Source organism: Echeneis naucrates, chromosome 14, assembly GCF_900963305.1.
Source record: "Echeneis naucrates chromosome 14, fEcheNa1.1, whole genome shotgun sequence".
Lineage (NCBI taxonomy): Eukaryota > Metazoa > Chordata > Actinopteri > Carangiformes > Echeneidae > Echeneis > Echeneis naucrates.
The window spans coordinates 12,390,668-12,418,049 of record NC_042524.1 but is presented as its reverse complement, the minus strand read 5'-3'; the positions used below and the strand labels follow the sequence as shown (position 1 = coordinate 12,418,049).

Sequence of the window (27,382 nt, the reverse complement as noted above, 5' to 3'; positions counted from 1 at the left end):
CACGACCAAGTTGCCAGAAGGGTATCTGAGTAGGGGGGATCTAGTATTAGGGCTATCCGCGGACAGAGCACTGCTCATTTCTTTTAAATGCCCCTCCTCCCCGACAGAGCGCGTAGAGTGCGCTGTCATCCTCCTCCAAAAGCCCCTCATTAGAAAATCTGCCGAGCAGACAAAGCTACTTGAGATGGCACAATAGTGACTCCCCACATGGTGATTTGAAAGAAGGGAATCCAGGTCATTCTTTACCGCTTCGGATCATCTCCCTCATTCTAACCGGATTTATTTCATCCACCATGTCTTAAATATCCAGGTTACATTTTTCAGACACATACTAGGACAGGCATTAACACATCCAACGATAAATACCTTGTCCCCGTGATAAAGATAAAGTGAATGAAGTGAAATAACCAGAGAACAATGGAATGAAGGGAGAATGTGGAAGAGCTCGAACATACAAAAGGTGAACACATGTGAATGACACTATGATTCAGCAGAAGTTTAAGGAATAATGATGCAGGTTATATTGTGTCTCTGAGGATAAAAAAGCTTCACTAGCTGCAAATCACATGACATCATCCTCTGTGGCTCATAGTCTTCCTGTGGAGGCTGCAGCTGATTAGGCTCAGAATAAGCCTCTCAAGGTTTTTCTGGCTATGAATAAGCTTCCATGGTAACTGATGAGGTTTTGTTTAATGATGCTGCCATCATTACAGAGGTCTGCCCTGCTCATCTCTCTTTCCTGTAACACCACCACCACACCTCATGAGTCAGGCTGTGGTCGGTCTGGGTATACATAATTAATTGCAACAATTTCAACACGAAAACCTTCACGTATCAGATCTATTAACCTATACAGTCTCATTCATCCATTGATTCTTTCATTTGGTTGTGGAATTTCATTCCCTTAACTCTCTTGATTAAATTATACAATTGCTTTTGATGGAAACTCACTGACTGTCAGTCAGTTCAAGTCACTGACCAAAAGAAATAGAAAACAAAAGGATAAAATATCAATTAAATAAAAAATCTTGCCAAACATTTTTGGGACTCTTGAGATGGGTATTAACAGGCACTCGTGCTGCTGTGAAACACCATCCTGTTTCTTTGTAGACAGCAGTTCCTGGAGCTAAAGAATCAGCATGATTACAAAGAAAGCACTCAAATGGAAATATTTAGGAAGTAAAATTTGCTGCTACCATTTAGTAGTGAAAGAAAGAGCTGGGGAAGGTGGGAGTTAAACATTTGACCTCATGATGGTGCTATATTAAGAGTCAGTAGTGGAAAATAACAGTGCACAGCAATGCACTTAAGTACTGCTGTACTTCAGTATTTATATTTTCCACCTTCAGAAGCAAATGCTGTATTTTTACTTTACTAGCCAGCAGATGAAGTTAGTAATTCATCCATTCAGGCATTATCTAGACCACCAGTTTCAACATGAATTGATTGATATAGAAAAATAATCATTAATAACTAAACAATGCAATCAATCGTATGATGATTGCCAAAATGTATCACAAGAAGGTTGTTAATATGAATAATTGCTGTCCATTCAAAGGCAAATACATTTTACTTAATTTCTGAACATATCATTGTCAGGGTAGGATTAGAATGCATCTTCTTCAAAATGCCTGTGTATCCTATCTAGATATTTCACCTGGGAAACATTATGAGAGCCGGACTAACGGTATACCAATTTCAGCTGACTAACAAGTTGCTGACATTTTAATCCATTCATTTCTAAAATCAAGGGATCCATTCACTCATTGACTGACACACTCATATTAAGCCTCTCTCCTCTTTTAGTGGCCCCACAGACACATTCATTCTCTCTGGACTGTGTGCCTTGTTTGGCTTTTTGCAGTCCCTCCCTCCATCAACCTACACATTGATGCTGCTGTCCCCTGAACCTCACATCCTCAGACCACATATGGTTTGCTCCAAGTCACCTTGAACCCTCCACCTGTTCAAATTTCACTTTGTCTACCAAGTCACTTCAATGCTACAATTGCTTCAGAGCAGCTGGGTTTGAAGTGCCTTACTCAAGGTCACGTTGACAGTTAGTGTAGAGGAAGGCGATGGAATGTCTCCTTCACTTCCTGTAGTCAGATTTACCAGCTTGCCAGGGGATTTAAACTGATGGCTTTCCAGCTTCATGACTGTTCCTGAGAGCACTGCTGCTGCAGCGACTCCTCAAAATGCAAAAGTGGGTCATTAGAACATCAGTGATGAATGAGTTTTGACTGCTGTGATGAAGGCTTTCTCCCTGCACTCCTTATTGTTGTCTCATCATTTCATGAGTCCAATAGACAGCAAATTGGGAAATAGAGGAGAGTGAAATGCTGTTTGATTTCTTATGTTTTCAGAGCCAGCGTCAGTTGGCTGAACTGTTTACTATGCAATGGTTACTTTGATGAGGTGGACAAGTCCAGATGGAGTTAGATCCATGTTTCATTTTACAAGCTTGATTAATGTGTTTTAGAACAATGAAAAGAACACATTTCATTTGATGCCACCGTACCTACCAAATCCCTCTAATATGTCCTAAAGATATAAGATCTGGGCCTCATTCACTAAATTATAGCCTGACAGATTTATTTATGAGAAAATCTAGTGACTGTGTTCAACACACAAAGCCCTGCTTGGCCTCACACTCATTTTGCAGTCCCACTGTGTTCCTGGATGTCCACCTGTCTCTCAGTGGCTCAACCACTCTGGGCCTTGTCTGCCAGCTTGTGGACATCTGTTTACTTCCTCCTCCACCAGTCGCCATAGCTACAACCTCCCCCCTCCACCACCAGACCCCTTTCCTACCCTTGCCGGCCGGCCATCTCCACCCCTCTCTCGTGTTTCCCTCAGACACCAGCTGTGAACCACTTATGCTTATCCTGCAGTCCGTCAAGTCCTGTCATATCGACAGCCAGCACAGGACTTTTTCTGAAACTGTCACTGTCGTTCTCTCTGTCTACTAGTTTGCAGATTCAAAGACACAGTGTCTGTATATGGATACTGAAACTGGGTGCAGTGTGATTTCTTAGAACAGATTAAGGTTGGGAAACTGCACATGGAATTATATCACTGTAGGCTGACTGGAATGACCACCAAAAATGTATTAATATAAATGTATTTAAAATCTTATCCTACTCACTTCAAATATCAGACACACATGCTATGTAGTTTATCTGTTGGGTTCATTTACATTATTTTGTTTATGTTTCTTCATTTGATAGAGGAAAAAACTGAAATGATACGTTATTCATCAAGTGCCTGTTGCCCAGGAAGTCCTGTCTGACCTGATGTGAAGCCAGATCTGCTGCAGCATGTATAGTGTATCTGAGTTTAACTTCATTACAGTCTATCTAAAGAAGAGATGTTAAACGCTACTAATCAGTAACATGAATAAGGAAAATGGTGATTAAGTTGCTCCTCGACATCCTGACACTTGCAAGGTAGAATTCAAATAACACCAAATTGTATGTTATTGTTGGGCTTTTTATTTGACAGTAATCATGTGTGAAAGTGTGTTGATGTTGTGGCAGTTTTGTTCATCTTGAATAATTCCAGCTCTGTGGGAGTTTTATTCACTGCTGCATTTATCCAAAGTGGCAGTGGTAAAATCATACTCTGTATTTTCTCTCCATCTCCAATAAAGGATGTAAGGCTTTAAAGGCAGAGAGTGTGTGTGTATATGTCAAATGTGAATCCGACAACGCTGTGTTTGGGCTGATGGTGGCAGTTAAGCTGTAGTCAAGGACTATTTGTACTGCTATGTACTTAGATATAAGTTTTACTGTATGTGTCAATTTCCAGTGATTTTGTGAGCAAAATATGGTGACACATCAAATCTATTCTGTGTTAAATATTTCCTTCTAAAACTACATTTGGGGATACGGTATTTACTCTTGGTTGGTAAAAGACGTTCTCAGACGTATGTCCGAGTCAACCAGCCACAGAAATAACTACTAAAACTCTAACAAAGCAATTAACTAACATTTCATAGCTAAACAAGAAATTACTGTGTGCCACCAGATTTGGAAAGTCCCTGAGTCCATGTTCACTTTTGGCATGAAACACGATGTGACACAGCACCCAACTGAGAGCCAAGTATCCAAATCTGCTCCTCTTCCCATATGCGCCCCCTCCCAATAATAAACTACCTCCTGCGCTGATATTTTCTTCCTCCTCCTGTCTGTAAGACTGCAGGCAGAGGACCAGCAACCCTCAGGGACTGACGAAGGGAGGCGTGGGGCAGCCAGTGATCAGAGTGAATTAGAGTTATGCTTGACATGCAAAGGAGAGGCTCCAGAATGTGACAACAGCTGAGTTTTAAAGTGAAGCTTTTCTGCCTGATGGGAGCAGAATAGACGACAAAGAGAGTGCATCCTGCTGTGAAAGGAGTCAACTCATTTAGTTTGCTTTTTAAAAACAGGGAGACCTGTTTTCCATTGGTCTTCTCATTTAAGGCTATCTTCAGTGTCAAAGGGCAGCTCATTAATGAACCATCATTAATGTACACCATCCTCATAGTCTCCTTAAAATGTTTTATTTTTCTCAATTTTCTGCAAGAGCTGACTTATTCTTTTATGGAGAGAATTACCCTTGTGGACAGACCACAAAAAAAGATGTAACTTTCAGAAGGTTTAGGGTCATTTTTTAAATGACTGTATTCTTTATGACACATACTCTGTGAAAGTATTTCTTGTTTTCGTGCGTGGTCACTGAAATAACAATGCCATCACATAGTGTCATCCTGTATTTGGCCTTAGGGCAGTCATGTCATCAAGCATCATTTAAAAATGAACTTTGTGCAACCTCATACATTTGTACGACGGCCTGGTTTTGGGGCTCACTGGTCATTTCTCTTCACAAAGTTTCACAGTAGTGGAGTTGATTTGTGATGATGATGTTTAGCCTGATGTTGCGCTTGTGTTTCCTTGACACATTTTAGTCTGCTGCGTGTATCATGTGACGCTCTGAAACTCCCCATCTCACCTTTCCCTCACGTATGACACGGACTCCGAAGCCTGCAGCAGCCCTGACACAGCTTTCAGTGGAATTGATACTGCACTAATAAAAAACTAACTCAGTTTTTATTCAAATCAGCCGCAGGTTGAGTAAGGTTTGCTGTAATTCAGTATGTCATCCACGTGAAACAGTGATCGGTGTTGGCTTTATACTGAGGAAGTGTTTGGTTCCCTCACTATGACCTTCAGCTTTATCTATGTGGTGACATCACCTCGGTGCATCTATCAGACTAAGTGACTTGTGTTCATGTAAAATTCAACATACATTTGTGCTGTTGAGAGCAGCAAATGTGAAATTACTCCACAGGATCCGCGACTTCGAAGAGGCCATAGTTTTAACTTTAATCATCTACTAACAAAGAGCTCCAACAGACAGAGAGCATCAAACTGTGGCTTGTCTCAAAAGGTGACACGCTCATGAAGATTAGGACCTAGTTGTTGAGGGACACACACAGAAGTAAAAGGGGACCTGAGATCAGGAATTCATTGAGAAATTCAGAGGATGGAAATTTTACTTTCCCCTCCTGACAGAAAGTAGTGGAGCCAGATCAGGAGATCTCTAGGAGGCCTGAATGCACAAATAATGCCTCCATCGTGTGGATCCGGCTCCACCCCGCCCGGCCTGCACTGACCACCACCTTCCCGGCCTCCGCTGTGGGCGGGTCCGCCGCTTGTTGGCTTTAGGACCCAGTGGCTCCTCCGGAGAGGCAGGCAGCGGCTCGGCTCTCAGACTGAGGCAGACAGACAAAGGCGAGGGGAGAGACGGCGTGCTTCCATCCTGCAGCATCGACTCACACACGCTCACATCCATCCCCCCTCCACACACACACACACACACACACGCACACACACATTCACTCACTCACTCACACACACACTCCCTTCACTCCGCGAGCAGCGACGCAGGTGAGTCCGGCACCGGGAGGGATTATTATTATTATTCTTATCATCATTATTATTATTATTATCACACACAGCTGGGTGATCACTGGGGAGCTTTGGACTCGGAGGAGCCAGGTTCACACTAGATTGCAGGTGTTTTTTGGAGTGGAGAGTAGATAGGAGGTGAGCGTACAGCCCCATCACGCCTTTTATTTTTATTTCTGAGGGAAAACTTGCATTTTGTCGCTACTCTCTGCCATGTGGCCACACTCATTTACCGTAAATTACCGTAAAGTGTTGGCTAATGAAACTTTTTTTCCCCCCTTCCTTTTGTGACTGTGCTTTGGAACAGGCTCTGCCTCACACAGGGGCTGATAATGTGTGTGTGGATGATGACTGGAGAGTGATAATGTGCTGCTGGTTTGTCAGGAGTGTGTAGTCATCGGGCTGCTGTGTTGTGTGGGTGGCTCAGTCAGGAACACAGAAACAGCCAAAATATCAATGACAGCACACAATGTTGCTGCAGTGCTGCTTCTTGTTGGGGAGAATGGATACATGGGATTTCTCTTCCAGCAGCTCATAAAATAAGAGATAACCATGACGACAAGCTTGTCATGCCGTATGCTGAATGCTGCGAGTCTCTGGTGTCACACTGACTGTGAGGATAAATCTTCATGAAGAAGTGACTTCGTGGACTCATGCTGGAGACTGAGCTGGCTGCTCCTCCAACATGCAGCAGCAGTGACGGTGATGTCACTCCGAAAAGGCTGGCTGCCTGTATGAGACAATGGACTGTCCTGGTTGACGCTCCACTGGGGAAGGGTCACAGTTAGCTCTGCCCATTAGTGCAGCAGATGGGCTCCAAACCTGGCCTTTGTCAGCTGAGGAGCACCCATTCTGCAGAGGTCCCACCCCTATCAGTGTGCCTGTCATAGCAGCAGCAGCAGCAGCAGCGCAGCCAGAGGTTAGCTGGGGATTGGCGGGCCCACCACATGGGTGGCGGCAGCATGTTTCTCTTCTGTATTAATGGCCTACGTTTGCCAATTGACTGTCTCTACAGTTGTATGTATGCATGAGAAAGAGAGAATTATAACCACGCAGGTGGATGAAGGAAATCAGAGAGCAAAATGCTGTTACGAGTCAGTGTTTCATTTTCTGGTTTGCAAGCATGAAACAAAATGGTGTAAGAGGTAGCAGAGCTTACTGACCGAGTTATCTTTATGTTCATTGAAAGCAGCACTGATGGTATGTTAGAGATCAAGGGCACAATGTGATTTTGGCAACAATTATTTTCCTCTGTTAAAATATTCCAAAGAGCAAAGTGATTTCATTTAAATGTTGTAATTTATCTGACCAACAAAGCAAAACCTAAAAAGATTCCAGTTTACGTCGACATAAAACAGAGGCATGGGCCAATCCCATGCATCGATTAGACAAAGCCCCTCAGACTTCTAAAACAGATTTCATATGGGGGTGTCATCATGAAACTGCCGTAAATTAGAAAAGCTTTATGAAATGGTATAAAATGTCTTTGTTAAAGACAGAAGATGCTGGAACAATGACATCTCGCCCCTGAAATGTCACATTACAAATCATTCAGGCGTCCTAAGAGAGAGGGACAGTGTGTGTCCACACTTGGGGTTGAATTGAGTTCAAAGAGTTGTGACCTTGCAGTCAATAGAGTCCAGTCCTGCTGGCTAATCAAATGCTGTTAGAGAAACAACTGACATGCACCACATTTTGGCTTCATTGTGACCTTTTTGTTCAGCTTGTTAATTTGTAAGGACCACTCTGATTTAAAGAACGCTTCATGAATGAAGATTTTGTAAATGGAGCAGAGCTTTAAAGTAGCCACAGATAACTCCCTCTTTTATGTGGGTATGTGTGGGTGTTTTTTTTTTTTTTTTTTTATGGGTGTGTAACAGCTCGGTTCAATGGTTTTTTGTGGCTTGTAGTCATCAGGGGGGAAAGTCACAAGAAAGACTGGCCTTTAAATGAGAAAGCTGTTACAGCCTTATGCCAGTCCATCTCCAAGCATAGGAGGTTTATTGTTTAATTGTTGAACAGGTGCATCATCTGCATAATTCTCAGGCCACCATAAAAAAAATCCACATGGTGAGGCATTTCTTTTAATGTTTTTTTTTTTTTTTTTTATGGTTATTTCAAATCCTCTAATGTAAATGACAGATTCTAGCAGAAATACACTGATGCTACTAAACTACTTAAACTCTTACTGTAACACTGTCTCCACCTAAATATTAAACACTCCCCTGAGAATCTCTTACTTCTGGCCAACCAATTGTGCTGTCATGTAATGTTGAAGCAGAGCAAAGAGTTGCATCGTTGATATTATGAATTATAATACTCATACTCACACTCACCATGTTCTTAATGTTCATATTGCTTATCAATATACCAACATGGGCATAATAAAAAAGGTCCGTAATTATAAAAAGCTCTCTCAAAGGATAATTTTGCAGATATTTAGTGATTCATCTGGATAAATGAGACAACTCACTGGAATCTTGTAGGCAGCACACAGAGGAAGTGACTAAAACAGATATATATGCAACATGCCTCGCACAGCACCAAAGACAATAAATCATGGAATTGTAATCTTACCTTGTCTGATGAATTCTGTCCATTTCTCCATACAGCAGTGTGGGTCAAAGCTGTTTATTGTTTAACCTTGAATATCTATAAATCGACCGTTTAGCTTATAGTTTCGGTCATAGTCTACCTTGTATGCAGATGAAACCACGACCATCATGGCAGATTATTATGGAACTTGAATCAAGTTTGGAGTCTCTTATTTTGAAATTCACTAAAAATAAACATCTGCTTATAGTTAACATCCCAGTGAGTAATAATAACAGTGGGGAGAAGTTAAAGTCAGGAAAAGAGAATTGAATCACAGTGAATTACTTCAGTGTCATTTCCTGCTTTTTCCTAGACTCTTCAGAGCTGGTCACCACCACCACACATTTGTCACAACCATCACAACTTTCAGTCATCATGGAGCTAGACTTTGGACATTTTGATGAGCGAGACAAGGCATCCCGTACCCCACGGGGTGGGCGCATGAATGGACTCCCCAGCCCTACCCACAGTGCCCACTGCAGCTTCTACCGCACGCGCACTCTGCAGGCCCTCACCAGTGAGAAGAAGGCCAAAAAGGTGCGTTTCTACCGCAACGGCGACCGCTACTTCAAGGGCATTGTGTACGCTGTGGCCAACGACCGGTTTCGCACCTTTGACTCCCTGCTGGCTGACCTCACACGCTCGCTGTCTGACCACATCAACTTGCCACAGGGTGTCCGCTTCATCTTCACTATTGATGGCTCACGTAAGATCACAACCTTGGATGAGCTTGAGGAAGGTAAGCCGTGTTTTAGCAGCAACCACCGAACTCTTATGTTTGATTTATTGACGTTCCTTCTTTGGAATATGACTCTTTTTGTTCCCCAATAGAGCTGCAGCAGTGAGATAACTGAGGAGCCCTCGTGTAAAAGAAAATCAAGTTATTTTCTTTTTTTCCTGAGAAGATTTAGAAGCATGACATTTCCAGTTTCCTGAGATTAGAGGTTTTATCTGTTTGGTCTACATTCCTGTAATCCCGCATATGATGTTGCAATTTCTAATCTGGGCAGACATTCAGGTGAAATGGTCCACTTTTTATCAATTATGGGCATTAGTTATCAACTATTTGCACAATTGGTAAGTGCTTTTAAAAAGTAATATTTCTTAATGGGAAGTACACAAAATAAATGTGATGAAATGTAACAAAAGTTTAGGAAAATGCATGCTAAGAAACTAACAAAAACATTTCTTGGCATCTCCTCTCCAGTGTTACTCATACTAAATAGTACTTCATGGTTCAATTTTGTTGCTGCCAAAGATGAAAGCAGGGCTTCGACGCTGGTCTTAATCAGGCTCAGAGGTCTCAGTTTTAGGATGTTTAGCTTAAACTCAGCATGCGTTATGCTGAGCTGTAAAGACAGCTCTCTGCAGCTCAACATGGGATGACTAGACGGCATTAGGATTTAATGCTTAAAAGAAACCTCCAGTCACAATGTGGGTCGGACTTTTAAATAATTTTGCCGTCAAACCTCTCCATTAGTATGTGTCGTCACAATAGCTGGAAATCCAAACAAACCTTTTTTTTTGTATTTATTTTATATATTTCTCTGATTCAATGTCATGTATTTTATAGCACAATGCTTTTTGTACTAAGGAAGCTGATCAACAGTAGAAGCTTCTTGAGCAGCTGCCATCATGACTGTTATAGTCCACATTTGGCTTCAGTGGGCCGACCAGAACGAGTTCAGATTTAGGTTTAGTATGTTTTTCTTGTTGTGTAAGTTGCCAAAGCTGACTTTAAACCTTTTTTAGCAACAGTGTGAAGTCTTTTGTTGACACTCAACGAGTGATCCCTGCGTTGGTCTGCTCAATTTGCCCAATTTAAGACCCAACTTAAAAACTTGATGTACTTGCTTGGTTTGGGGTGAAGATGAACAAGGTGATCATCTTTGCTATTTGAGCTGCTTTAAAAAAAAGTGTGTGTGTGTGTGTGTGTGTGTGTGTGTGTGTGTGTGTGTGTGTGTGTGTGTGTGTGTGTGTGTGTGTGTGTGTGTGTGTGTGTGTGTGTGTGTGTGTGTGTGTGTGTGTGTGTGTGTGTGTGTGTGTGTGTGTGTGTGTGTGTGTGTGTGTGTGTGACACTAAGAAGGGGCTGCACTGTGGGTGGTGGTGGTGGTGGTGGGGGGGGGGGCATTTCATTGTGCTTCCTCTTGCAGGCTATAATTAATTGCTCAATCTCTTCTGCACAGTGTAATCCTGTTTTGTGTCTTTGTCTTTGCTGTAATTTCTCCACATTTGGCCTAATTGTTGCCTTCTGGATTCCCCCATGCCAAAAATCTCTGTCTCTCTCCTTCTCCCTGCTGCTTTTTGTCTTTACTTTAGCTCCTCTCCCTGTCCGAGCAAAAACCCAATCTGCCGTAGAACATGTAGTCAGTCAATGAAAGATTATTTCAAGATGGAAGACAGATGGGCAGTTTACATTTGTGACAAGGCTATAGATAATTTACATTTTGTAAAATACGACTGTTTAGTTCTTTTCAAGTATCCAACGAGGACTTTTGGTGGAGGAGGTTGTATAATGTCACTCTGAGTCAAGAGATTCATGTTTTAAACTTTAAACAGATTCAATTTGAAATCCAGAGATGTGATTCTAGTCTGCTGCTATCACAGTGTGTACTAAAACACAGGTATTGTTACACTGATCTGCACTGAGGTGCTTGAAGTTTCAGATCTTCTTTTTCCTTCTGTGCCGACATAAACGCACAAGTGCAAGTCAGTGAACAAGATAATTCATGATCACCAACACTATTCTAAGTGTCATTTGTACATCATTGATTTGGCTTTATACATGAAATATTAAATTGGAACTATTGAGTTCTTATCAAGACTCTAAAAAGGTTAAGTATATTATATATTTTCCTAATCTCAGAGATATCTATTCCACCAGATACTGTCATTTATCTCAGACTTGTATCCCAGCATAATAGTTATGAGTAAAATCTACTTGGTGGTGCCCACAAGATGACAGATATTTATCAAAAATACTTGAGAGCAGCATTTCCTTTCTGAAACAATCTGATTATTCAAAGCTTTGTATAGCCATGAACTTTTTTCATTCTGAGCAATGTCAGCAAACAGAACCAACATGGTATTCTCCAATGAAGTGAAATTATTTAGTTGTTGATAGTTGTGATATTAAATCGATTTGAGATGAAATCTGAGCACTGAAAAAGCCTGGAGATAATTTGTCCCGCTGGTTTATCTGTGGGGTCAGGGGTTTCTGAATGGATCCCTTTGGGGCTCTCAGGTGTCAGAGTTAAATAGCTGAATGTGTTGCAACACACTCAACCAATTTTCTTTTTTTTTTTTTTTGCCGTCACAGGGGAAAGCTATGTTTGTGCATCAGAGAACTTCTACAAGAAGGTTGACTACACAAAGAATGTAAACCCCAACTGGTCCGTGAATGTAAAGGCCTCAGCAAGCCAGAAGAACATGCAATCCTTAGCTGCAAAGGCCGCCAGTGAGCCCAGAGAGACCAAGGACTTTATTCGACCCAAGCTTGTGACGGTGATGCGCAGCGGTGTGAAGCCACGCAAGGCTGTGCGTGTGCTGCTCAACAAGAAGACGGCGCACTCCTTTGAACAAGTCCTCACCGACATTACAGAGGCCATTAAGCTTGAGAGCGGCGTGGTCAAGAGGATCTACACACTTGACGGCAAGCAGGTAAGCCTGCTTTCAGAAACTGGCCGTCGCGCTCTCAGGTGACAGAGTTTCGTTCATATGTACAGGTGCAACACTTAAACAACTGGGTCACATTATGCATATGAAAAACTCAACCATGTTCCTTTCAAATGTTTCTGGTTTTTTGGTTGACCGCATTACAGGCCCCTTTTGTTCTAGGAATAAATGGAGAAAGGTCATATCACAGATTATTCACGCAAAGCTGCGCATTAGGAAAATTTGTGGTCTGGACAGACATTCACAGGCTAAATCCACCCACACCCAGACAGGTGTCATGTTGATTAAGGGAAATCAACAAACCAAATTAGTAGCATTATTTGTTTGGAAATGCGGAAAGGAAAAACTTCTAGAGGACAGATAGTGATTGTCCCATCCTGCCATCAGTCAACGATGACACGGCAGGTTCGTGGGAACTTTAAGCATCTATGAGAAGAACCTGTGTACACAATGAGCTTCATTGTCTACTGTATTTATTCTGACTTTCTGGTCTGACACAACATATTCTCCTGTCATGTGGTCCAGGTCATTTGTATTGTTTCCATTGGCCTTTGTTGTCTGGTTAGTTTTTAGGCCACTGGTACTTTAGATTCTCTCTGAAAAGCTCAAAGTACTGGGAAGTTCTGCCTTCCGCCCTCTATGGTGGCGCACAATGGGCCAAGCCCTGTATTATTGGGTTTGATCATTTTGTGCCCTTTGTTCATGCATTGGGGATGGTGCCTGCTGGTATTTCAGTGAAAGGATGACAATTGGTATTTAGAAAAACTTTCTTAGCATCCACGTGTTTTCATCATGAGGTCAAATTGCGTATTGGCCTTATTTTCAAATGTCTGACCTTTTATTTAGCAGGCAATATTGACACGGACAAGCTAATGTCCGCTGATCAAAGGCTTTCCTCCATAATGTCAGAACCTTTCCTGTTTTACTCTAAATTGTATCCACTTTTCAGGTAAGTGGCCCAAGTTAATGGAGTGCTGAGAATAATTAAGAGCAAGACAGATATTTTTAAGGTGACATGCCTCAAATCCACACTACCATAATAATGATGATGATACAGGGAAGCACTTTTTGCATTAATATTAGCAGAATACGTATTAAATAAAGGTAATGCATTGAATGGAATTGTCAGGGAGAAGGACAAAAGAACTGCTGAAAGCTAATCAAAAAATCTTTATTGAGACGCAGAACATGCTTTAACTTTGGCTAAAATTCCCTCCCAAAGGAAGGCTTGTGTTCTCAAAACACAGGTCCAGTTAAAACGATGTCATGTTTTATTCATGTTTGCACTTTAGTTGAGCAATCTGTTGGGACGACCTGAACCACCATTTAGGGTCACCATCTGGAGGTTGTGGCAAGGTCTGTGATGCGACCTGTAACTGTCTTTTTTAAGATATTTGGGGCAATGTTATGTTATGTTTTTATATATATATATATATATATATATATATATATATACATATACATAAAAAGTGAGATGGGGTATCATCTGACAAAAAAGTCTGGATATGAGTGCAGCGATATATGTGACCTTTTGGCTGGAAAGCCTTAAGCAATCATTAAGTTGTATCTTTCAGTCAAACACAAACATTGATCTGTTTGTTTTTTTTCCCTCCCTGACAATTTTGAAAACCTGCTCTTTGCTGCGTACATCAAATACCGTGCTTCTCAGACCACTGTGAACCAAGCTGTGGATGAGGAGCAAGCGGGAAGGCATGAAAGCGTAAAAGCATGTGTGGATATGCATGTGGACATCTGTTCCTCAGCCCTCTCTTTGATATGGTTAAATGTTCACTAATCCTCGTGTAGGGACCTTTTTCCTGTATTATTCAGTACAGATGGACTGGAGATGGAGCCCCGTCGAGCTCCTTTAGGTGTTGTACTTCTTTTTTTCTGTATCAATAAGGCTCAACTCACGTGTCTTCAAGGAGGGGGAGGAGTGCCAGAATGATAGATTGGGGAATTTGATTTTAATGCGCTCTCCCAGGGGTTCAGTCTGGCCGCCCCAGGTCTGGGCTGCTTTTCCTGCAGAAAAATGGAGATGTTAGATGCAAAGATGTTTGGAGCTTGTCATCACCTAAGAGGATATAGCTGTTGTTATATTTTTGTGTTTGGGTTTGATTGTCTTCATATCCTTGTCTTGCTAGGAATCATTTGCCGTGCTATGCATTTTTAATGGTGAGGTCTTTCCACAAAATAAATTTAACAGCCACCATATGGTAGCGATTCTAATCGGAGTGTATTGATCCTGTTGTCATCGTTGCCGATGTATATATTAATTGTCTCACGTCCGCTGAGCTCTGACTCATGCTTGGGACTCCCAAGTTTCACTGCAATGCACAGAAATGGGTGAAAATGCTGCACACATTATTGCAGTGTCTTTGTGTGCAGAGGCACACTGCAGCTGCTCTGTGGTCGAGGTGATATGGTAGAAGCAATATTGATGCAGTGCCCGCCCCTCCCTGACTCTGATCCTCCTCTTCCCATTCCATTGCGATAGCTGCTGAGACTGGTTGCTAGGAGACCACATCCCAGGCACAAAGAGAGCCCAGCTGGTGTGGACTGGTCTGTCAGATACCACATCCTGTTGTGGATGTTAGAGTTTACTATCAATACAAGCCTTTTTGGTTTTGAAAAAAATCATGTCATACTTGTACCTGTTAATATTCTATCATTGGGTGTGAATTGGCAGTATAATAAACTTGACTGTATGATGGGGGTGTATGTAGTTCTGAAAGATTCCTTTGTGATTGACTAAAAGATGGTTGAGGTTGTGTTTTTGAGCCACTTTTCATGCTTGATTCCCCTCTTTTGCTTCTAGCTGTGTAGCCTCTAACGACAAGCTGCACTCCCCTCTTTGTCACTGTTGTGAACAAAATCGCTCTCATTTTCCCCTCAAATGCTGGTGCTTTTCATTTCAATCACGAAGGGTGGGGCCAGTGGATTCAGAAATCTGTTCTTAGAGCAAATTAGGATCATATTATTTTTGCTGATGGGAAGTAATTATTCCCCATACCTAACAAAAAAAAGTACATTTCTTGATTCGCCCTCAATGCCACTTAAGGCTACATTAAATCAGAGAGGGTTTATTTAATTGCTGGCAGCCATTTCGTATTCACTCCTCTTTGATAGAGGTGTCTGCGTAGAAGAATAGTTCTGATTTGCAATTAAGATTCACTACTTGTTCATCAGAATTTCACTTTGGAAACGTTTTCATCTAAAGGAGGCCAAATCCAAATATTGTTTATCAAATGTATATCCAAGGCACACTGTGCTGTTGTGCCATTTGTCCTCATCATTATCTTGACATATCCTCATGATTAAGGAGAGCCCCCGTTATTCTGACCTGGTTTTTATTGAAGTCCCTTTTTTTTTTTTTGATCTAAAAAAAAAAAGTCAACAAAGAGCCTCAGAAGAAAAGAAATGGATGCTTCAAGCATGCTTCAGGCACAAGGTCACACTGTTTTTGTCAGAGAACAAAAGATCCCAATTGGCTTTAAAAGTAAATAACTTGTGGTAAGAAATTATTCACAGAAAATGAGATGGATGCAGGCATGGATTTAGGGCTTCTTAACGACTACAATATAGCTCCTAATAAGGAAGAAAAGCCTGCTTTTCTCCGGTTATCAGCAGTCTTGCAGTCTGCCTGTTCTCTGCCATGCTGCAGAAGCAGTTGTCATGGCAATAAGCTCCACTGTGATGGATTCACTTTGTGACAATGCCTGTAATACGCTGAGTGTGCTCTTTACGTTGAGTCTTACCTGCCTGCTCTCTGTTCCTCAGCCGTCAACACGGATCGCCACAGCCACATTTCACTCACACACGTACGCCCCCCGCATACGCAGTGTTCTACAGAGGTAGACAATCGGGCTGATAGCAGGGTGTGGTCCACATGATGAAGCATCTTGAGCAGACATGGAAGCCTGTGTGCATCCTGTTTGTCTGAATCCCCCCACACAGCCCTTTCGTTCCTGCAGGAGCAGTACATCAACAAGTGAGCATGGTCCTGGGGGGGGAGGAGACACAATTTAATAATGCTGCGACCACATCAGTCAGCCAAATGGAAAGCCTACTTCCTTGGGGTGGGGAGGGGTGGGGTTAAAACAACATCAGGGACCAGCTGGTCCTCATGACCGTGCAGATATTGCTGCCTAACTGTCTCATCTATGCTTCAAATGGATCCAGAGCACCTACAGTAGCACAGATGTTGTGCTGGTGCATTGAGGTCACAGATAGGTCAGAAAGGCACATGGTTTGGGATATTATTATTGGAAAGCGATAAATCCCTGTGAAGTGTTTGCTGAAATTGGATATGAATATTTTCTGCTGAAAACCTAAAAAAAAAATAAATCAGATTTTTTTTTTTTAGTCTTTTGGAAGCTGTGCTTTTAATACACTGTGCTGTCTGAATTAGCCAAAATGGAGACCGTGTGTGTTTTGGAGGAATATTCCACTCAGTGCAGAGGCGCTGATATTGATCAGGTGTCTGTGCCTAGAGCAAAGGAAGTGGTGTGGGAGTTTCCCCATGGGTCGCAAAGCAAGATCTTACTGGCTCTTTATCAGCCTTTGTTTTTTTTTTTTTGTTTTTTTTTTTTACACTTTCAGTCAGAGACACAACATGATATTTTATATTTAATGAAAACTAATTTGCTCCCTTTTTTCTTTTTTTTTTTTTTTTTGTGCCTTGCTACTTTCCCTCAAATCTTGGTTGAATGCTACTCAAACAACTCAGCGTTGCACTATCAGCGTATCCTTGTCAAGCATCATGAAAGATGATGTGAGATTACTTCTCTGTTGTGGAGAACAGATTATTATTTTTAGTCCAGCCATGTGGTGACTCATTTATGCTGGGGTTGATCCTTTACTGCATGTCAGAGAAGATACAAAGGAGATGAACCACCCTGGCCACAGATAATGGCACAGTTCAACGCTGAATAGCTTCACTTCTGCACAGAGATCAATTAACATGTCTGTGAGGAGTCGAGGAGAAACTGGACCTTGGGACTCATCAGTCACTAATGTTGGTGAAAGGATGAGTAGAGGTGAAGAAAAGCCAGATGTATGCATCAGAAAACAAAATCCACTTGAGAGCATTTTGAGGCACTGCCCAAGTTATAATGATGTTTTGTTTAACTTTGATTGTTCCTGTGGTTCTATACAGGTTTTCCTCTTCAAAATAGGTGAGGCAGAGCACATAGGAAAGAGCTTCACTGACTCAACAGCATGCTCATTTTCCATATTTACCACCTGACCACCATCACGTAACGAAACTGCTGCAGCCTGGGGATGACCGGTCAGTCTGTCTAAATAATTCAGTTGTTGTCGTTGGTGGATCCCTGTGTAGCTGCTGTTTTTTTTTTTTTTTTTTTTTGGGGGGGGGGGGTCATGTGGTCCTGCCAGCTGGTGATGCAGAGATTAGGGATGGGCTTGTTGGTATGGGGGTGGGGGTGGGGGTGAGGGGGTGGCACCTGGAGTCTGGAGTAAGACAGTTTTTTTTTGTTGTTTGAAAACTCCATTTGCTTTCTTGTAATAAATATGTGAGCAAATGTATACTCACTGACTGTAATGTGTGCATTCAATATGTGAGCGTACACTGTTCAGTCGAATCCTGTTACCAGGTGGCTGTGGTTGAAACAGCTGACTGACCTTTTCAAGCTGAAAACAAAATGTTTTTTCGCAGTGTGACAGATGTCGAAATTCACTTGTTGGACTGTCTACATTATTTGTGGGCATCATGAAACAAAGAACTGTACAGATGATGCGGCTCTCATTTGATCCCTATTGGAAGATCGATTAGTTGGATTTCAAAATGGGATTCTGTCTTTTTGCCAAGGACTCATGAGAAGAGTGGCTGTTTCTTATAAATGGGAAATTAACCCACATTTTTTACAGCATCCATATGCTAATACAGGTCAGATTTTTTTTTCTTTTCTTTATCACATATGGGACAGTTTAAAAAAAAATATGGTAGTTGAAAGCAATCAAGATAATTCAAAACTAGATTACTGACCATTTCAATGGTGTGACCACTTTGTTTTGTGATTTACATTGAGTTCCCTGTTAGGTCAGTGCATAAACACCTTGACTCTTAGGAGATAAAGTGGTTCTGCCTGTTTGGAAATCAGAGACCAACAGAGAGAGCTGAATCTTGAACGATGATTCTGTTAAGAGAGATTACGGGTGCGGTCCATTGGATGAACACTTTATCCCTTTAATCAGCTCTGTTTGTAAAGCTATTAAAGCAGGGACTTGTCTCTCTCCTCTAACCTCATTGCAGCCCATTTCCATCACCTCTCCTCCACCCTCTGGCCTTTGGGAGGAAAAAAGAGCCTTTCTTAATGCTTCTGTCTTATTATTAAGTGTCAGGAGCTGTTGTTGCCGCACAGCAGTTTAACCTAATGAAAGTAACATGTATCTAATCTCGATAATAAACAGTGAAGAAAACCCCAAAAGTGCAGCTTGTAAATTAACCCTGGCTAGAAAAGCCAATTAGATTTTGATCCCTGGAGTCAATGCACCATCTCTGTATCTCACTGGGGTCTGCCAGGCCTGTATCCAGGGAATCGTGTGGGACGCAGAGAGGGTACAGCTGTTGGATGCCACGCCACGGAGTCACCACCACACGCTTTTAGCTTGTCTAGCAGGACAGAGAACCAACATGGCAGCTGCAGGGGTGGGGTGGTCCCAAATTATCTGCAGCTCATAGTTTGGATGTGTATCACAAAGGAAACCATGATGTATCTTGACTATCCTGGCAAACGTCCCAGCAGAGGATAACCTTTCGGGGCATGGACCCCTCTAAAAAACCTTGAGAGATTTAGTTTGTGAAAGTCAGAGTTTTTGAAAAATGAGAAATAAAACTGTATAAATTAGGCCTGTTAAACACACCAGCGTCAGTCACATGCAGCTCCTTTTCAGTTTGTGTTTTGATCCAATGATTCAAATGAGAAATGAAACATTTAACAGGTGTTGAAAGACATGAGCCTGAGATGCTTTTTAACAAATCTCATCTGCAACAGGGAGGAAAAAAAACTGCAGACGGGAAACACAGCTTTTAGTCTGAATGGGTTTTAATAGGCGTGCCTGAACTGGTAAGAGGGCCTGTATAATGGAAAGCAGAGGAGAAGGTGTGGCCCAAAGACATCTGTCCACTAAGTAGGTCATATTGTGTCAACAGCTGCTATAGAGTGAAATGTCCTCAGGGAAATAAGCTGAGTCATTTAAACATTACAGCAAAGGTGTAACATTACCCTCCTGGGCTTATTTTTTTTGTGTCTTTTGTGTTTTGCTACTTGCACCTACTGTAGCTAAAGGCATGTTAACTTGTCAAGTAAAACATAAAGGCTGTGTAATCATGACCCTACCACCTGAAGTTCAGTAAACCCTTTGGTGGATGGACAACCACACCTTTTCACTTGCTCAATAAATGCATTGACATTAGGCTGTTTGTTTACAGTTCATTTTTTAAATGAAATGCAATCGGCGTTTAACTTGTCCATGCTTCATGCTCTGAAGGCCTGTGTGTAATATGTTCTTAATTAGAACAAAATTTTCTTCATTCAGCTATCAATAATAATACAAACATTCAAATGAATATGAAGAAACAATTCTTTCTTTGAAATTGCACTCTTGGTTTCTTCTAACTTGCTCAGAAGGGGTACACAGCTGCTGATGAAAATTGAATTGATCATACTGGACCTTCATGGTACAAAAAATATCAGTTTGGCACCAATGGCTCCAGTGATCCTCTGATGTCTTTCACAGTGCCACAACCTTCACACAGGTGCAATGAAATTTGGCACATAAAGTTCATGTTATCTTCAGGATATCCTTGGACTTTCACCCAACACCCTTTTATCTTTCTAATACATCCTCGCAAAACTAATAATTTCTCCCATTAGCCTAGTTTTACTTACTGATTATTGCTACTTGGCAAATGTCAAAATCCAGAGAACCAATGGAAATCATCATCCCGGCTGGCATCAGTGTGTTAACACTGTATTTGTGAGCATGTGTACTTGCTGACGTTAGCTCAAAGCACTGCCGTCATGAAACGCGGCCGCTGACAGGACTATGTCTCGTCGTCTTGTTAATGCAATGCTGTCTTCTGGCCTCACAGGTTACCTGCCTTCAAGATTTCTTCGGTGACGATGATGTCTTCATTGCCTGTGGACCAGAGAAGTTCCGCTATGCCCAGGATGATTTCTCTCTGGATGAGAACGGTGAGCGAAACAACTTTAATTGGTGTTTTTAGTTGGTGAGATTACAATATAAGCCATAAAATCATAAAGCAGATTGTTTTGCCATTTTGAACTGCACATATTCTTACAATCGTTGTAGAACTAAGGTAAACCTATTTATGCAGCACCATTAACTTAAAGACAGTAAAAATAAAATGAAACGCAAATTTCCTCACACTGTCAGCAGGGCTATTGCATCGTTTATGGTTGCATTCTGATTTCAAGAAACCGATAAAAGGACTTCCTGGTACATGCATTTTAATAGTTATGTCATGCAGTTTTGTCTGTTCATGTGTGAAAATGCCTCTATTCTTGTCTGTGTTTGAACTTAATTTGGAGCATAATTTGTTTATGAGAGCTGTTAATGGTCCCAGTTTTGGCTCAGTGCTTAACTGGATTGTTGAGAAACTGAAAAGTCAATTTTAATGTTATGGTCATATGTGAAATGAGGCTTAAATTTGTGCAGCAACAGCGAAACGTTTACAATGAGACCTTATAATTCAATATTAAAAATATAGACTCAAAAAACACAGAAAAATAACTGGATTAAGTCCAAACTTGTCTGTGTGATACTGCCCCTGGCTTCCAGCCTTCCACTAGCACATAAAATGTATCATTTATAATGCATATAAAAGATGAAAATGTCCACATTAGAACCAAATTGTTCCTGGGGTGTCATTTAGTGTAGCAGTATCCTTGGAAGTCTCTTCTTTTATAAGAGATGTTATGTTCACATACATGGCCATGCAGTTGCTCATAGAGAGGAGGGTTAGGGTTAAATTATGTTTATGGGGGGGGCAACAAGGAGAGTCAGTTATCAGCAGCTGGCAGAAGGGAGAGGAAAAGGTAGAAAAGAGCCATTAATCTGTCCAGTGACAGGTTTAGGCCAGTGATCTGCTGCTACCGATACTGCTGAGAAGTCGAGGAGAAAATGTGAAACCAATCCTCTCTCCTCTCTCTCTCTGCTCGACACCGACTGGAAAACCCTATTTTTAACAACCTACTTCCACCTTAAGTCCCACCTCAATACATTCAGTTACATATGATTTCCTTTAACACAGCACTGATACAATGCAGGGCTGATTTGTCATCGTTCTCTTTATCCCTCCTCTTCCTCTCCTTTCCTTGCCAAATCATGGTAGGCTGGCGATACCAGGGCATTTATAATGATGTGGATCCTTTCCCTCTCAGCATGCTTTCCCCATGGAACTGCAGTTAAATTGTTTCAGTCTGCAATAACCTTGGGGCAATGCTAGATAAAATGGCTGGGAGTCTGGGGCATCCAGACATCACTGAGTTGGCCTCAGTGGAGTCGATGAGCCTTTAATACATAATGTTACATCAGCTGTGTACCCAAAAGACTCATCATTCTGGATGATTGCTGGAAGGTAAATCTGATCGAATGAGGAATGATCATTTTTAAGGTTCTGTTTGTCAAAAATTTGAGGAAACATGAAATGAAATGTTGAGTAAAGTTGTTTTTTTTTTTTTTTTTTTTCCTTTTTCTTCTCCCCCCACCAAAGCTGTTTTTGAGCCTGGTTTGGCAGAACTACCAGAATAGCTTGGAATCTGTTGTGTTATTTTTCATACTCCTCATGGTAAATACATGTGCAGACATGTTTGTGCAGCGAAAGCATCACTTGATGCTGAGAGGAAAATTAGTGTAGACAGACTCAGGGTTTCTTTGAGACCACTGAGTTGACGAGACAAGCTGCCAGTCTGAAGTAATATCAAAGGCGTGGTGGCACACCTTGCAAACAAAAGCACATGAATGTACGTCTGTATCTAGTAGTGCATGAAGGTTAAGAGAGAGGAGACAGACATTGTGCGATCCCAGGAGATGGAGGGAGGACAGATAGTATAATTAGCATCAAAAGTGGAAAAGAGGAGGGAGGGGGGCGGAAAGGGGGAGTTTGACAGTGCAAACAGAGAGGAAGATGCAGCAGGGAGGCGTAGCAGTGTCTGGAGTCTGTCTACCCTGATTAATACAGTGACCCAGAATACACTGCATACATTTTGATGGTTTCCATAACTGCTCACTACTATATATGCACATACGATTAAAAGGCAACAGAGATCAGTCCTCAGCCATATTCCGTGATTCAGATCAAACTATGTTTGAGAACCACTTCCTACAAGATGAGGCTGAAGATGCTCATAGAAACCACGTTTCCCTTTTCACAAAGGAAGCCAAATCTCTTACATTTTAAGTACAATAAGCCTAAAATTGCATAGATTTTAGGTTTAAATCAGGAAGTATCTGATTAGAGGAAAAATGCGAGACATTTGACACTTCCTCTGTGCTCTGTGCCATGGGTCTATGGACACCAAGTAAAATGTGTATTTATGTGGAATCTGATAGCAGATATCACTTTCTTACTGGGTTTTTGAGGTTTTTTTTTTGTTTGTTTGTTTGTTTTTGTTTTTTTTTTTTGTCTCCACAGAATGCAGAGTGATGAAGGGACCCAAAACTCCACGTGGTGTAGCAAAGAGTCCTGGACCCATCAAGCGCTGCAAGTCTCCTGCTGAATCGAGTGAGCCCGTTATCACCTACACTTACACTTCCTTTAAACTACAGCAGAAACCGACTCCACCTTGATCTGTGAATCAAAACAAAGAGCTGGTGGAAAATAGAACCAGGCTAATGTTGATGTAGGGGCTGAACTCAAATACAGCGTGAAATGAGACAGCTGAGTAATGCAGTGATCAGTTTCTGAGGTAGTGGTGGATGACTTTGACCTATGACGTTCCACTAAAAAGAATGATGGGCCTAATGATGGATTCCTCCTTCAGGATCAAATATGTCCAGTTGAAGATAGTTACAAGTACTTAATCAACCGGCCTCCCAGATAAACACCTTTATTTGGAGGCAGAGCTATGGGGAAATGTTGTTCCCACTCTATGCTGTTGTCGACTCCTAAATCTCACTCCAACACCCCATAAAAAGCCTCTATGAGAATAGGGACAGTAAAAATGCAGCCTTTGTGTATTCGGGGTAATCGGATGATGTTTAACATAATGTTGCTTAGGCAGATTTTTTGTATTTATTTTTTTAAATCCATGAATAAAACATGAAAAATAAACAAAGACGGTGAAAACAGCTTTTAGCTGTTTATTTCACAATCAGGGATTTTAACATTTAATAATATCCAGTAGGCAAGAGAACGTAAAACTGGTGCCTGGTGCCTGAATCTTTTATGCTAACACCAGCTTACAAAACTGGAAAACAGTGTTATAGGTCTCTGCTACAGGGCTGTCTGAGTTTGGACTGCCCGTGTTTTGCCTGAGCCGAGCAGTTCTGTTAAACCTAATCCAGTTCCAGACATTAAAAAAGCTGGTACCACTATACTATTATGGCACACCCACCTGCAGGTTTTACTGCATGTTCTTAAAAGCTTTAAGTGTGAGTGACAGCGACTCCCCAGTAGCCAGAAAACAGAACAGCTGAGCAGTTACATCCCATGTAAGGGAAATACGCAGAGACGATGCTCACAGCTGACAGCGTGGTAACAGCAGATAGTCCCCAGGTCATGTTCCACACCACTTTACATGATGGGGAGGGGGAGTCGAGCTCTGCAGGTTGTCTTGAATAGATTATTGATCAGTGATGGGGGATGCCTGGCCTTTAAGGCAGCAGATGGTTGACCAATACACAGGAGAGGCAGTAAACTGTTGGGGATTAACCATGTCCAAAGGACTTGTGAGCTCAGAAGAGACACAATGGAACAGGATTGGTTCTCAAGAATGACAAAACATGTCCATTATTTACCTGTTTAACTGTTGAAAGCCAATTATTTGAATCAAGGTTTTAGTTTGAACTTTTCCTGACATATTTTGTGGGTTTACACAGGCAATGAAGAATATGACAAAAATTGTGATTTACCTCAGCTGATATTGATTGTATACTCCTGAGAGCTAAGACTCTTCACTGTAAAATTCTAATTGAACATGAAGAACTAAAGTATGTGGCCATCTGTCTCTAAATGCTTCCCCTTCCTTGAGTTAACATCTGATGTTGCTGAGCTATTAGTTTTTTTTATTGGCCGACAACTCAACAGAAGGTGTGCATGAGCTTTGAAATGAATGCTTGTGTTCTAACCCTAATCCAGTTAAAAATATACGTCTGATTTACTGAGCTTACTTACCAGGACGTCAGCCTCTGGCATTTAATTAAAAAAACAAAACAAAACAAACTTGTCCCAGGGTGCATTGAGTTTACAGCACTGACAGTGTGTTCGGCTGAGTCCTTGGATGAAAGCCCCCAATGAAACAGAGATCTTCAATTTGATATCCCCATGCTAAAATGAATCCACTACAGAGGATGAATTAATCTCTCCAATGTAGAAATCTAAAGAGAGGACTAGACAGTGTGGGCAACTGCTGTTTTTTTTTTTTTTTTTTTTATATATATGTTACTCTGCCCCTGCTTTATCTCTGCTTGATCTGAGTGAAACAGCTTCACGGTCTGTTCAGTAAATGTGGGAGAGCTGCTCATGTTTAGATATACTGATTTTAAGATACTGAGATAATAGGATTTCTATTTTTGTGGCTGGAATTGCCCTTTAAACTATTTAAACCACTTGTTAAGTCTACATTTGTGAGTGTGTTTATCTGGCTGAGTGGTTAAATGAAGCCAGTGGCATTAAGTTGGTTAACAATAAAGCTCTCTCCATGTTACGTTTTCAACACTGGTCGGCTCAAATTTACACCGGCCATCTGGCTCATAGTCCTTTTTTTTTAAATTCTTTTCATCTCTTGCAGACAAAAAGTCTTTTTAAACCACTTAAAACACACAGCTACATCACTTTGCACACAGTTTGGTAAAAACACAATGTTCCACACACAGTGAAGCCTAGCAACGTGGTAGCATGCACAGTGAGTGAATAAAATGTCACCTAACAAACACAGAGCCTGTAGACAGCGTCCCTCTACGCTGCAGCCAAATGAGGCCACAGTTCAGGAATGACTTTTCTCCTCAGCCAAGGAAAGAGTTCAGGCCTCTCCTGCACACTCTGCTCACCTCCTTCCATCCTCCCTTCTTTTTCTCCCCTCTCTTGTCTGTCCTGTCGGGCGCTCTCAGCCAATGGGACGGGCTCCAGCAGCCAGCTCTCCACCCCGATCTCCAAGCATTCCCCTACCTCCACCCCCACCAGTCCAGGCCTCAACAACAAGCAGAAGGTACCCAGACATCTCTCCTTTTCCTGCCATTTCATCTTGTCCTTATTTTTTTCTCCAAATCTGTCCTTTCATGTCCTTCTCTCCGATGTTTTTATTTTATTTGTTGAACTGTGACTTTTTTTTTCTTTTCTTTTTTTTTATACATTTTTTTTAATACATTTTTTTGCTGTGCTGTTTCTTTCAGGAACTTTACCTGCCATTATCTCTGGATGATGACGATTCTCTCGGTGAATCCATGTAGACTCTCCTCCTGCAGTCTGCCTCCTTTTTTGGCCTGAAACAGAAGTTTTTATACCTCTGCTGCTTTCCACCTTCACTCACAGTGCCACCTGTTGTCTAGGAGAACCACTCTTTGTCTCTTTTGAAGGCCTTAACCACCAGGGCTATGACACCATTTGCTGCTTGAGAATAGCACAAACACCTTTTTTCCTTGTTCAGACGTGTTTCTATGTCGAGGATAGCCACTGTTTTTAAGTACACAATTCAGTGACCCACAGATTTCACGGGGTTAAATTTCACTTTGGCAGCAGACTTTTTTTCTTTCTTTCTTTCTTTCTTTTGAGGGAGAGATTTACTCTGGCAAAATAGTTAAGTCACACAATTCCAAGCAGCAAATGGAGATTTTTAGGGGTGTTAAATCAGAACCGACTCAACTTTTTGTATCACTTGTACTTGTGACGTTCCTCCATGTACCACTGTCCTTCTGCCCCCCGGTTAACCATGTGAAATGTAACAGTTCCTCGTCAGAGGAAGTCTGCTAAGCCAGAGAACGTCTTTCTAACCTGCTGTAAATACTGTGTATAGCTACCCATCATAACATCTCTGCCCAATGTCCATTGCTGTGCTTCCATAATGTTACTACAATATCTGTCTAACATTTACTTAACATAATACAGGGTACGGTCAAAGTAAAAGAAGCAGCCAAAATGAAGTCCCACTGCAGAGGGTGGAGGATGTGTGGGATGCAGCTCCTGACTGAGGGGCATTGCTGGTCAGAAGCCCACGCCTCCTTGAGCAGAATCCATTGTCCAATCTGAATTTATGAGAGTATGTAAGTGTAATGGTGTAAAATAATGCTAGTCCAATATACCATGAATATGTTTCAGTATAACTGGCATGAATCGTACAAAGCAAAAACAAGCAACCAAAAAAAGGTCTCATGTAGCCCTCATGGGAAATCTTTATTTTGGCATTTCCTCCATTTTGACCCTCTACATAGACAGTAGGCTATACATGGTAGATTTACCCTCTGTGTTTTAGATTTTCACAAATGGCAGTGCATGATATTGGTGAATGATTATGAAACTTTTGACATGGGAAAAACCTAATTTGAAGGACCTAATAATCCATAAAACAACCAAAGGAAAAAGATTCAGGCCCTTTACAAAAATAAAAAAAATTTAAAAAAATAAAAAAAGTAAAAAAAAAAAATAGTACAAACAGCCATGTGCAGTATACAGTTTTATTGACCAAGGTTAAATAATTCCCTTTTAGGCCAGTTTGTCACTTCTTTAGCACAAATGGTGGTGTACATTTTATGGTACAATGTGTGAAATTCAAAAAATTCAAAAGGTCTCAAAGCCAAAGTATGATTTTTAGATGAAGAATTCTAGAAAGGGGAAACTATGTAGGTTTATTAGTTGTAAAATCCTTTAAATATTCTGGAGAAAACACACTTGGAGATTTATGCATGTTACTTTTAACACATCACAATAAGGTCAAAATTAAAATCATACACATCTGAGA

The 27,382-nt window shown here is 41.4% G+C and overlaps 1 protein-coding gene across 2 annotated transcripts; it reads left to right on the top strand.

The window, feature by feature from the left end:
• Nucleotides 1-5,775: 5,775 nt before the first annotated feature.
• Nucleotides 5,776-27,129, top strand: LOC115054777 (neuronal migration protein doublecortin). 2 transcript variants are annotated; one of them, XM_029520163.1, is made up of 7 exons: nt 5,776-5,930; nt 8,860-9,285; nt 11,866-12,206; nt 20,338-20,440; nt 22,903-22,992; nt 25,539-25,636; nt 25,821-27,129. In XM_029520163.1, exons 2-7 carry the CDS (start codon nt 8,922-8,924, stop codon nt 25,875-25,877), a joined length of 1,053 nt encoding a protein of 350 aa, XP_029376023.1. In that variant the 5' UTR covers nt 5,776-5,930; nt 8,860-8,921; the 3' UTR covers nt 25,878-27,129. The 2 variants fall into 2 exon arrangements, with proteins under 2 accessions (XP_029376023.1, XP_029376024.1); XM_029520164.1 differs by lacking the exon at nt 5,776-5,930 and adding an exon at nt 6,001-6,089.
• Nucleotides 27,130-27,382: the final 253 nt, after the last annotated feature.

Coding starts and splice junctions, on each gene's coding strand:
- LOC115054777 (XM_029520163.1), top strand. CDS start 8,922: ATGGAGCTAGACTTTGGACATTTTGATGAGCGAGACAAGGCATCCCGT. Junction 22,993..25,538: donor CAAGTCTCCTGCTGAATCGA/GTGAGCCCGTTA, acceptor GGGCGCTCTCAG/CCAATGGGACGGGCTCCAGC. Junction 25,637..25,820: donor GCCTCAACAACAAGCAGAAG/GTACCCAGACAT, acceptor TGTTTCTTTCAG/GAACTTTACCTGCCATTATC.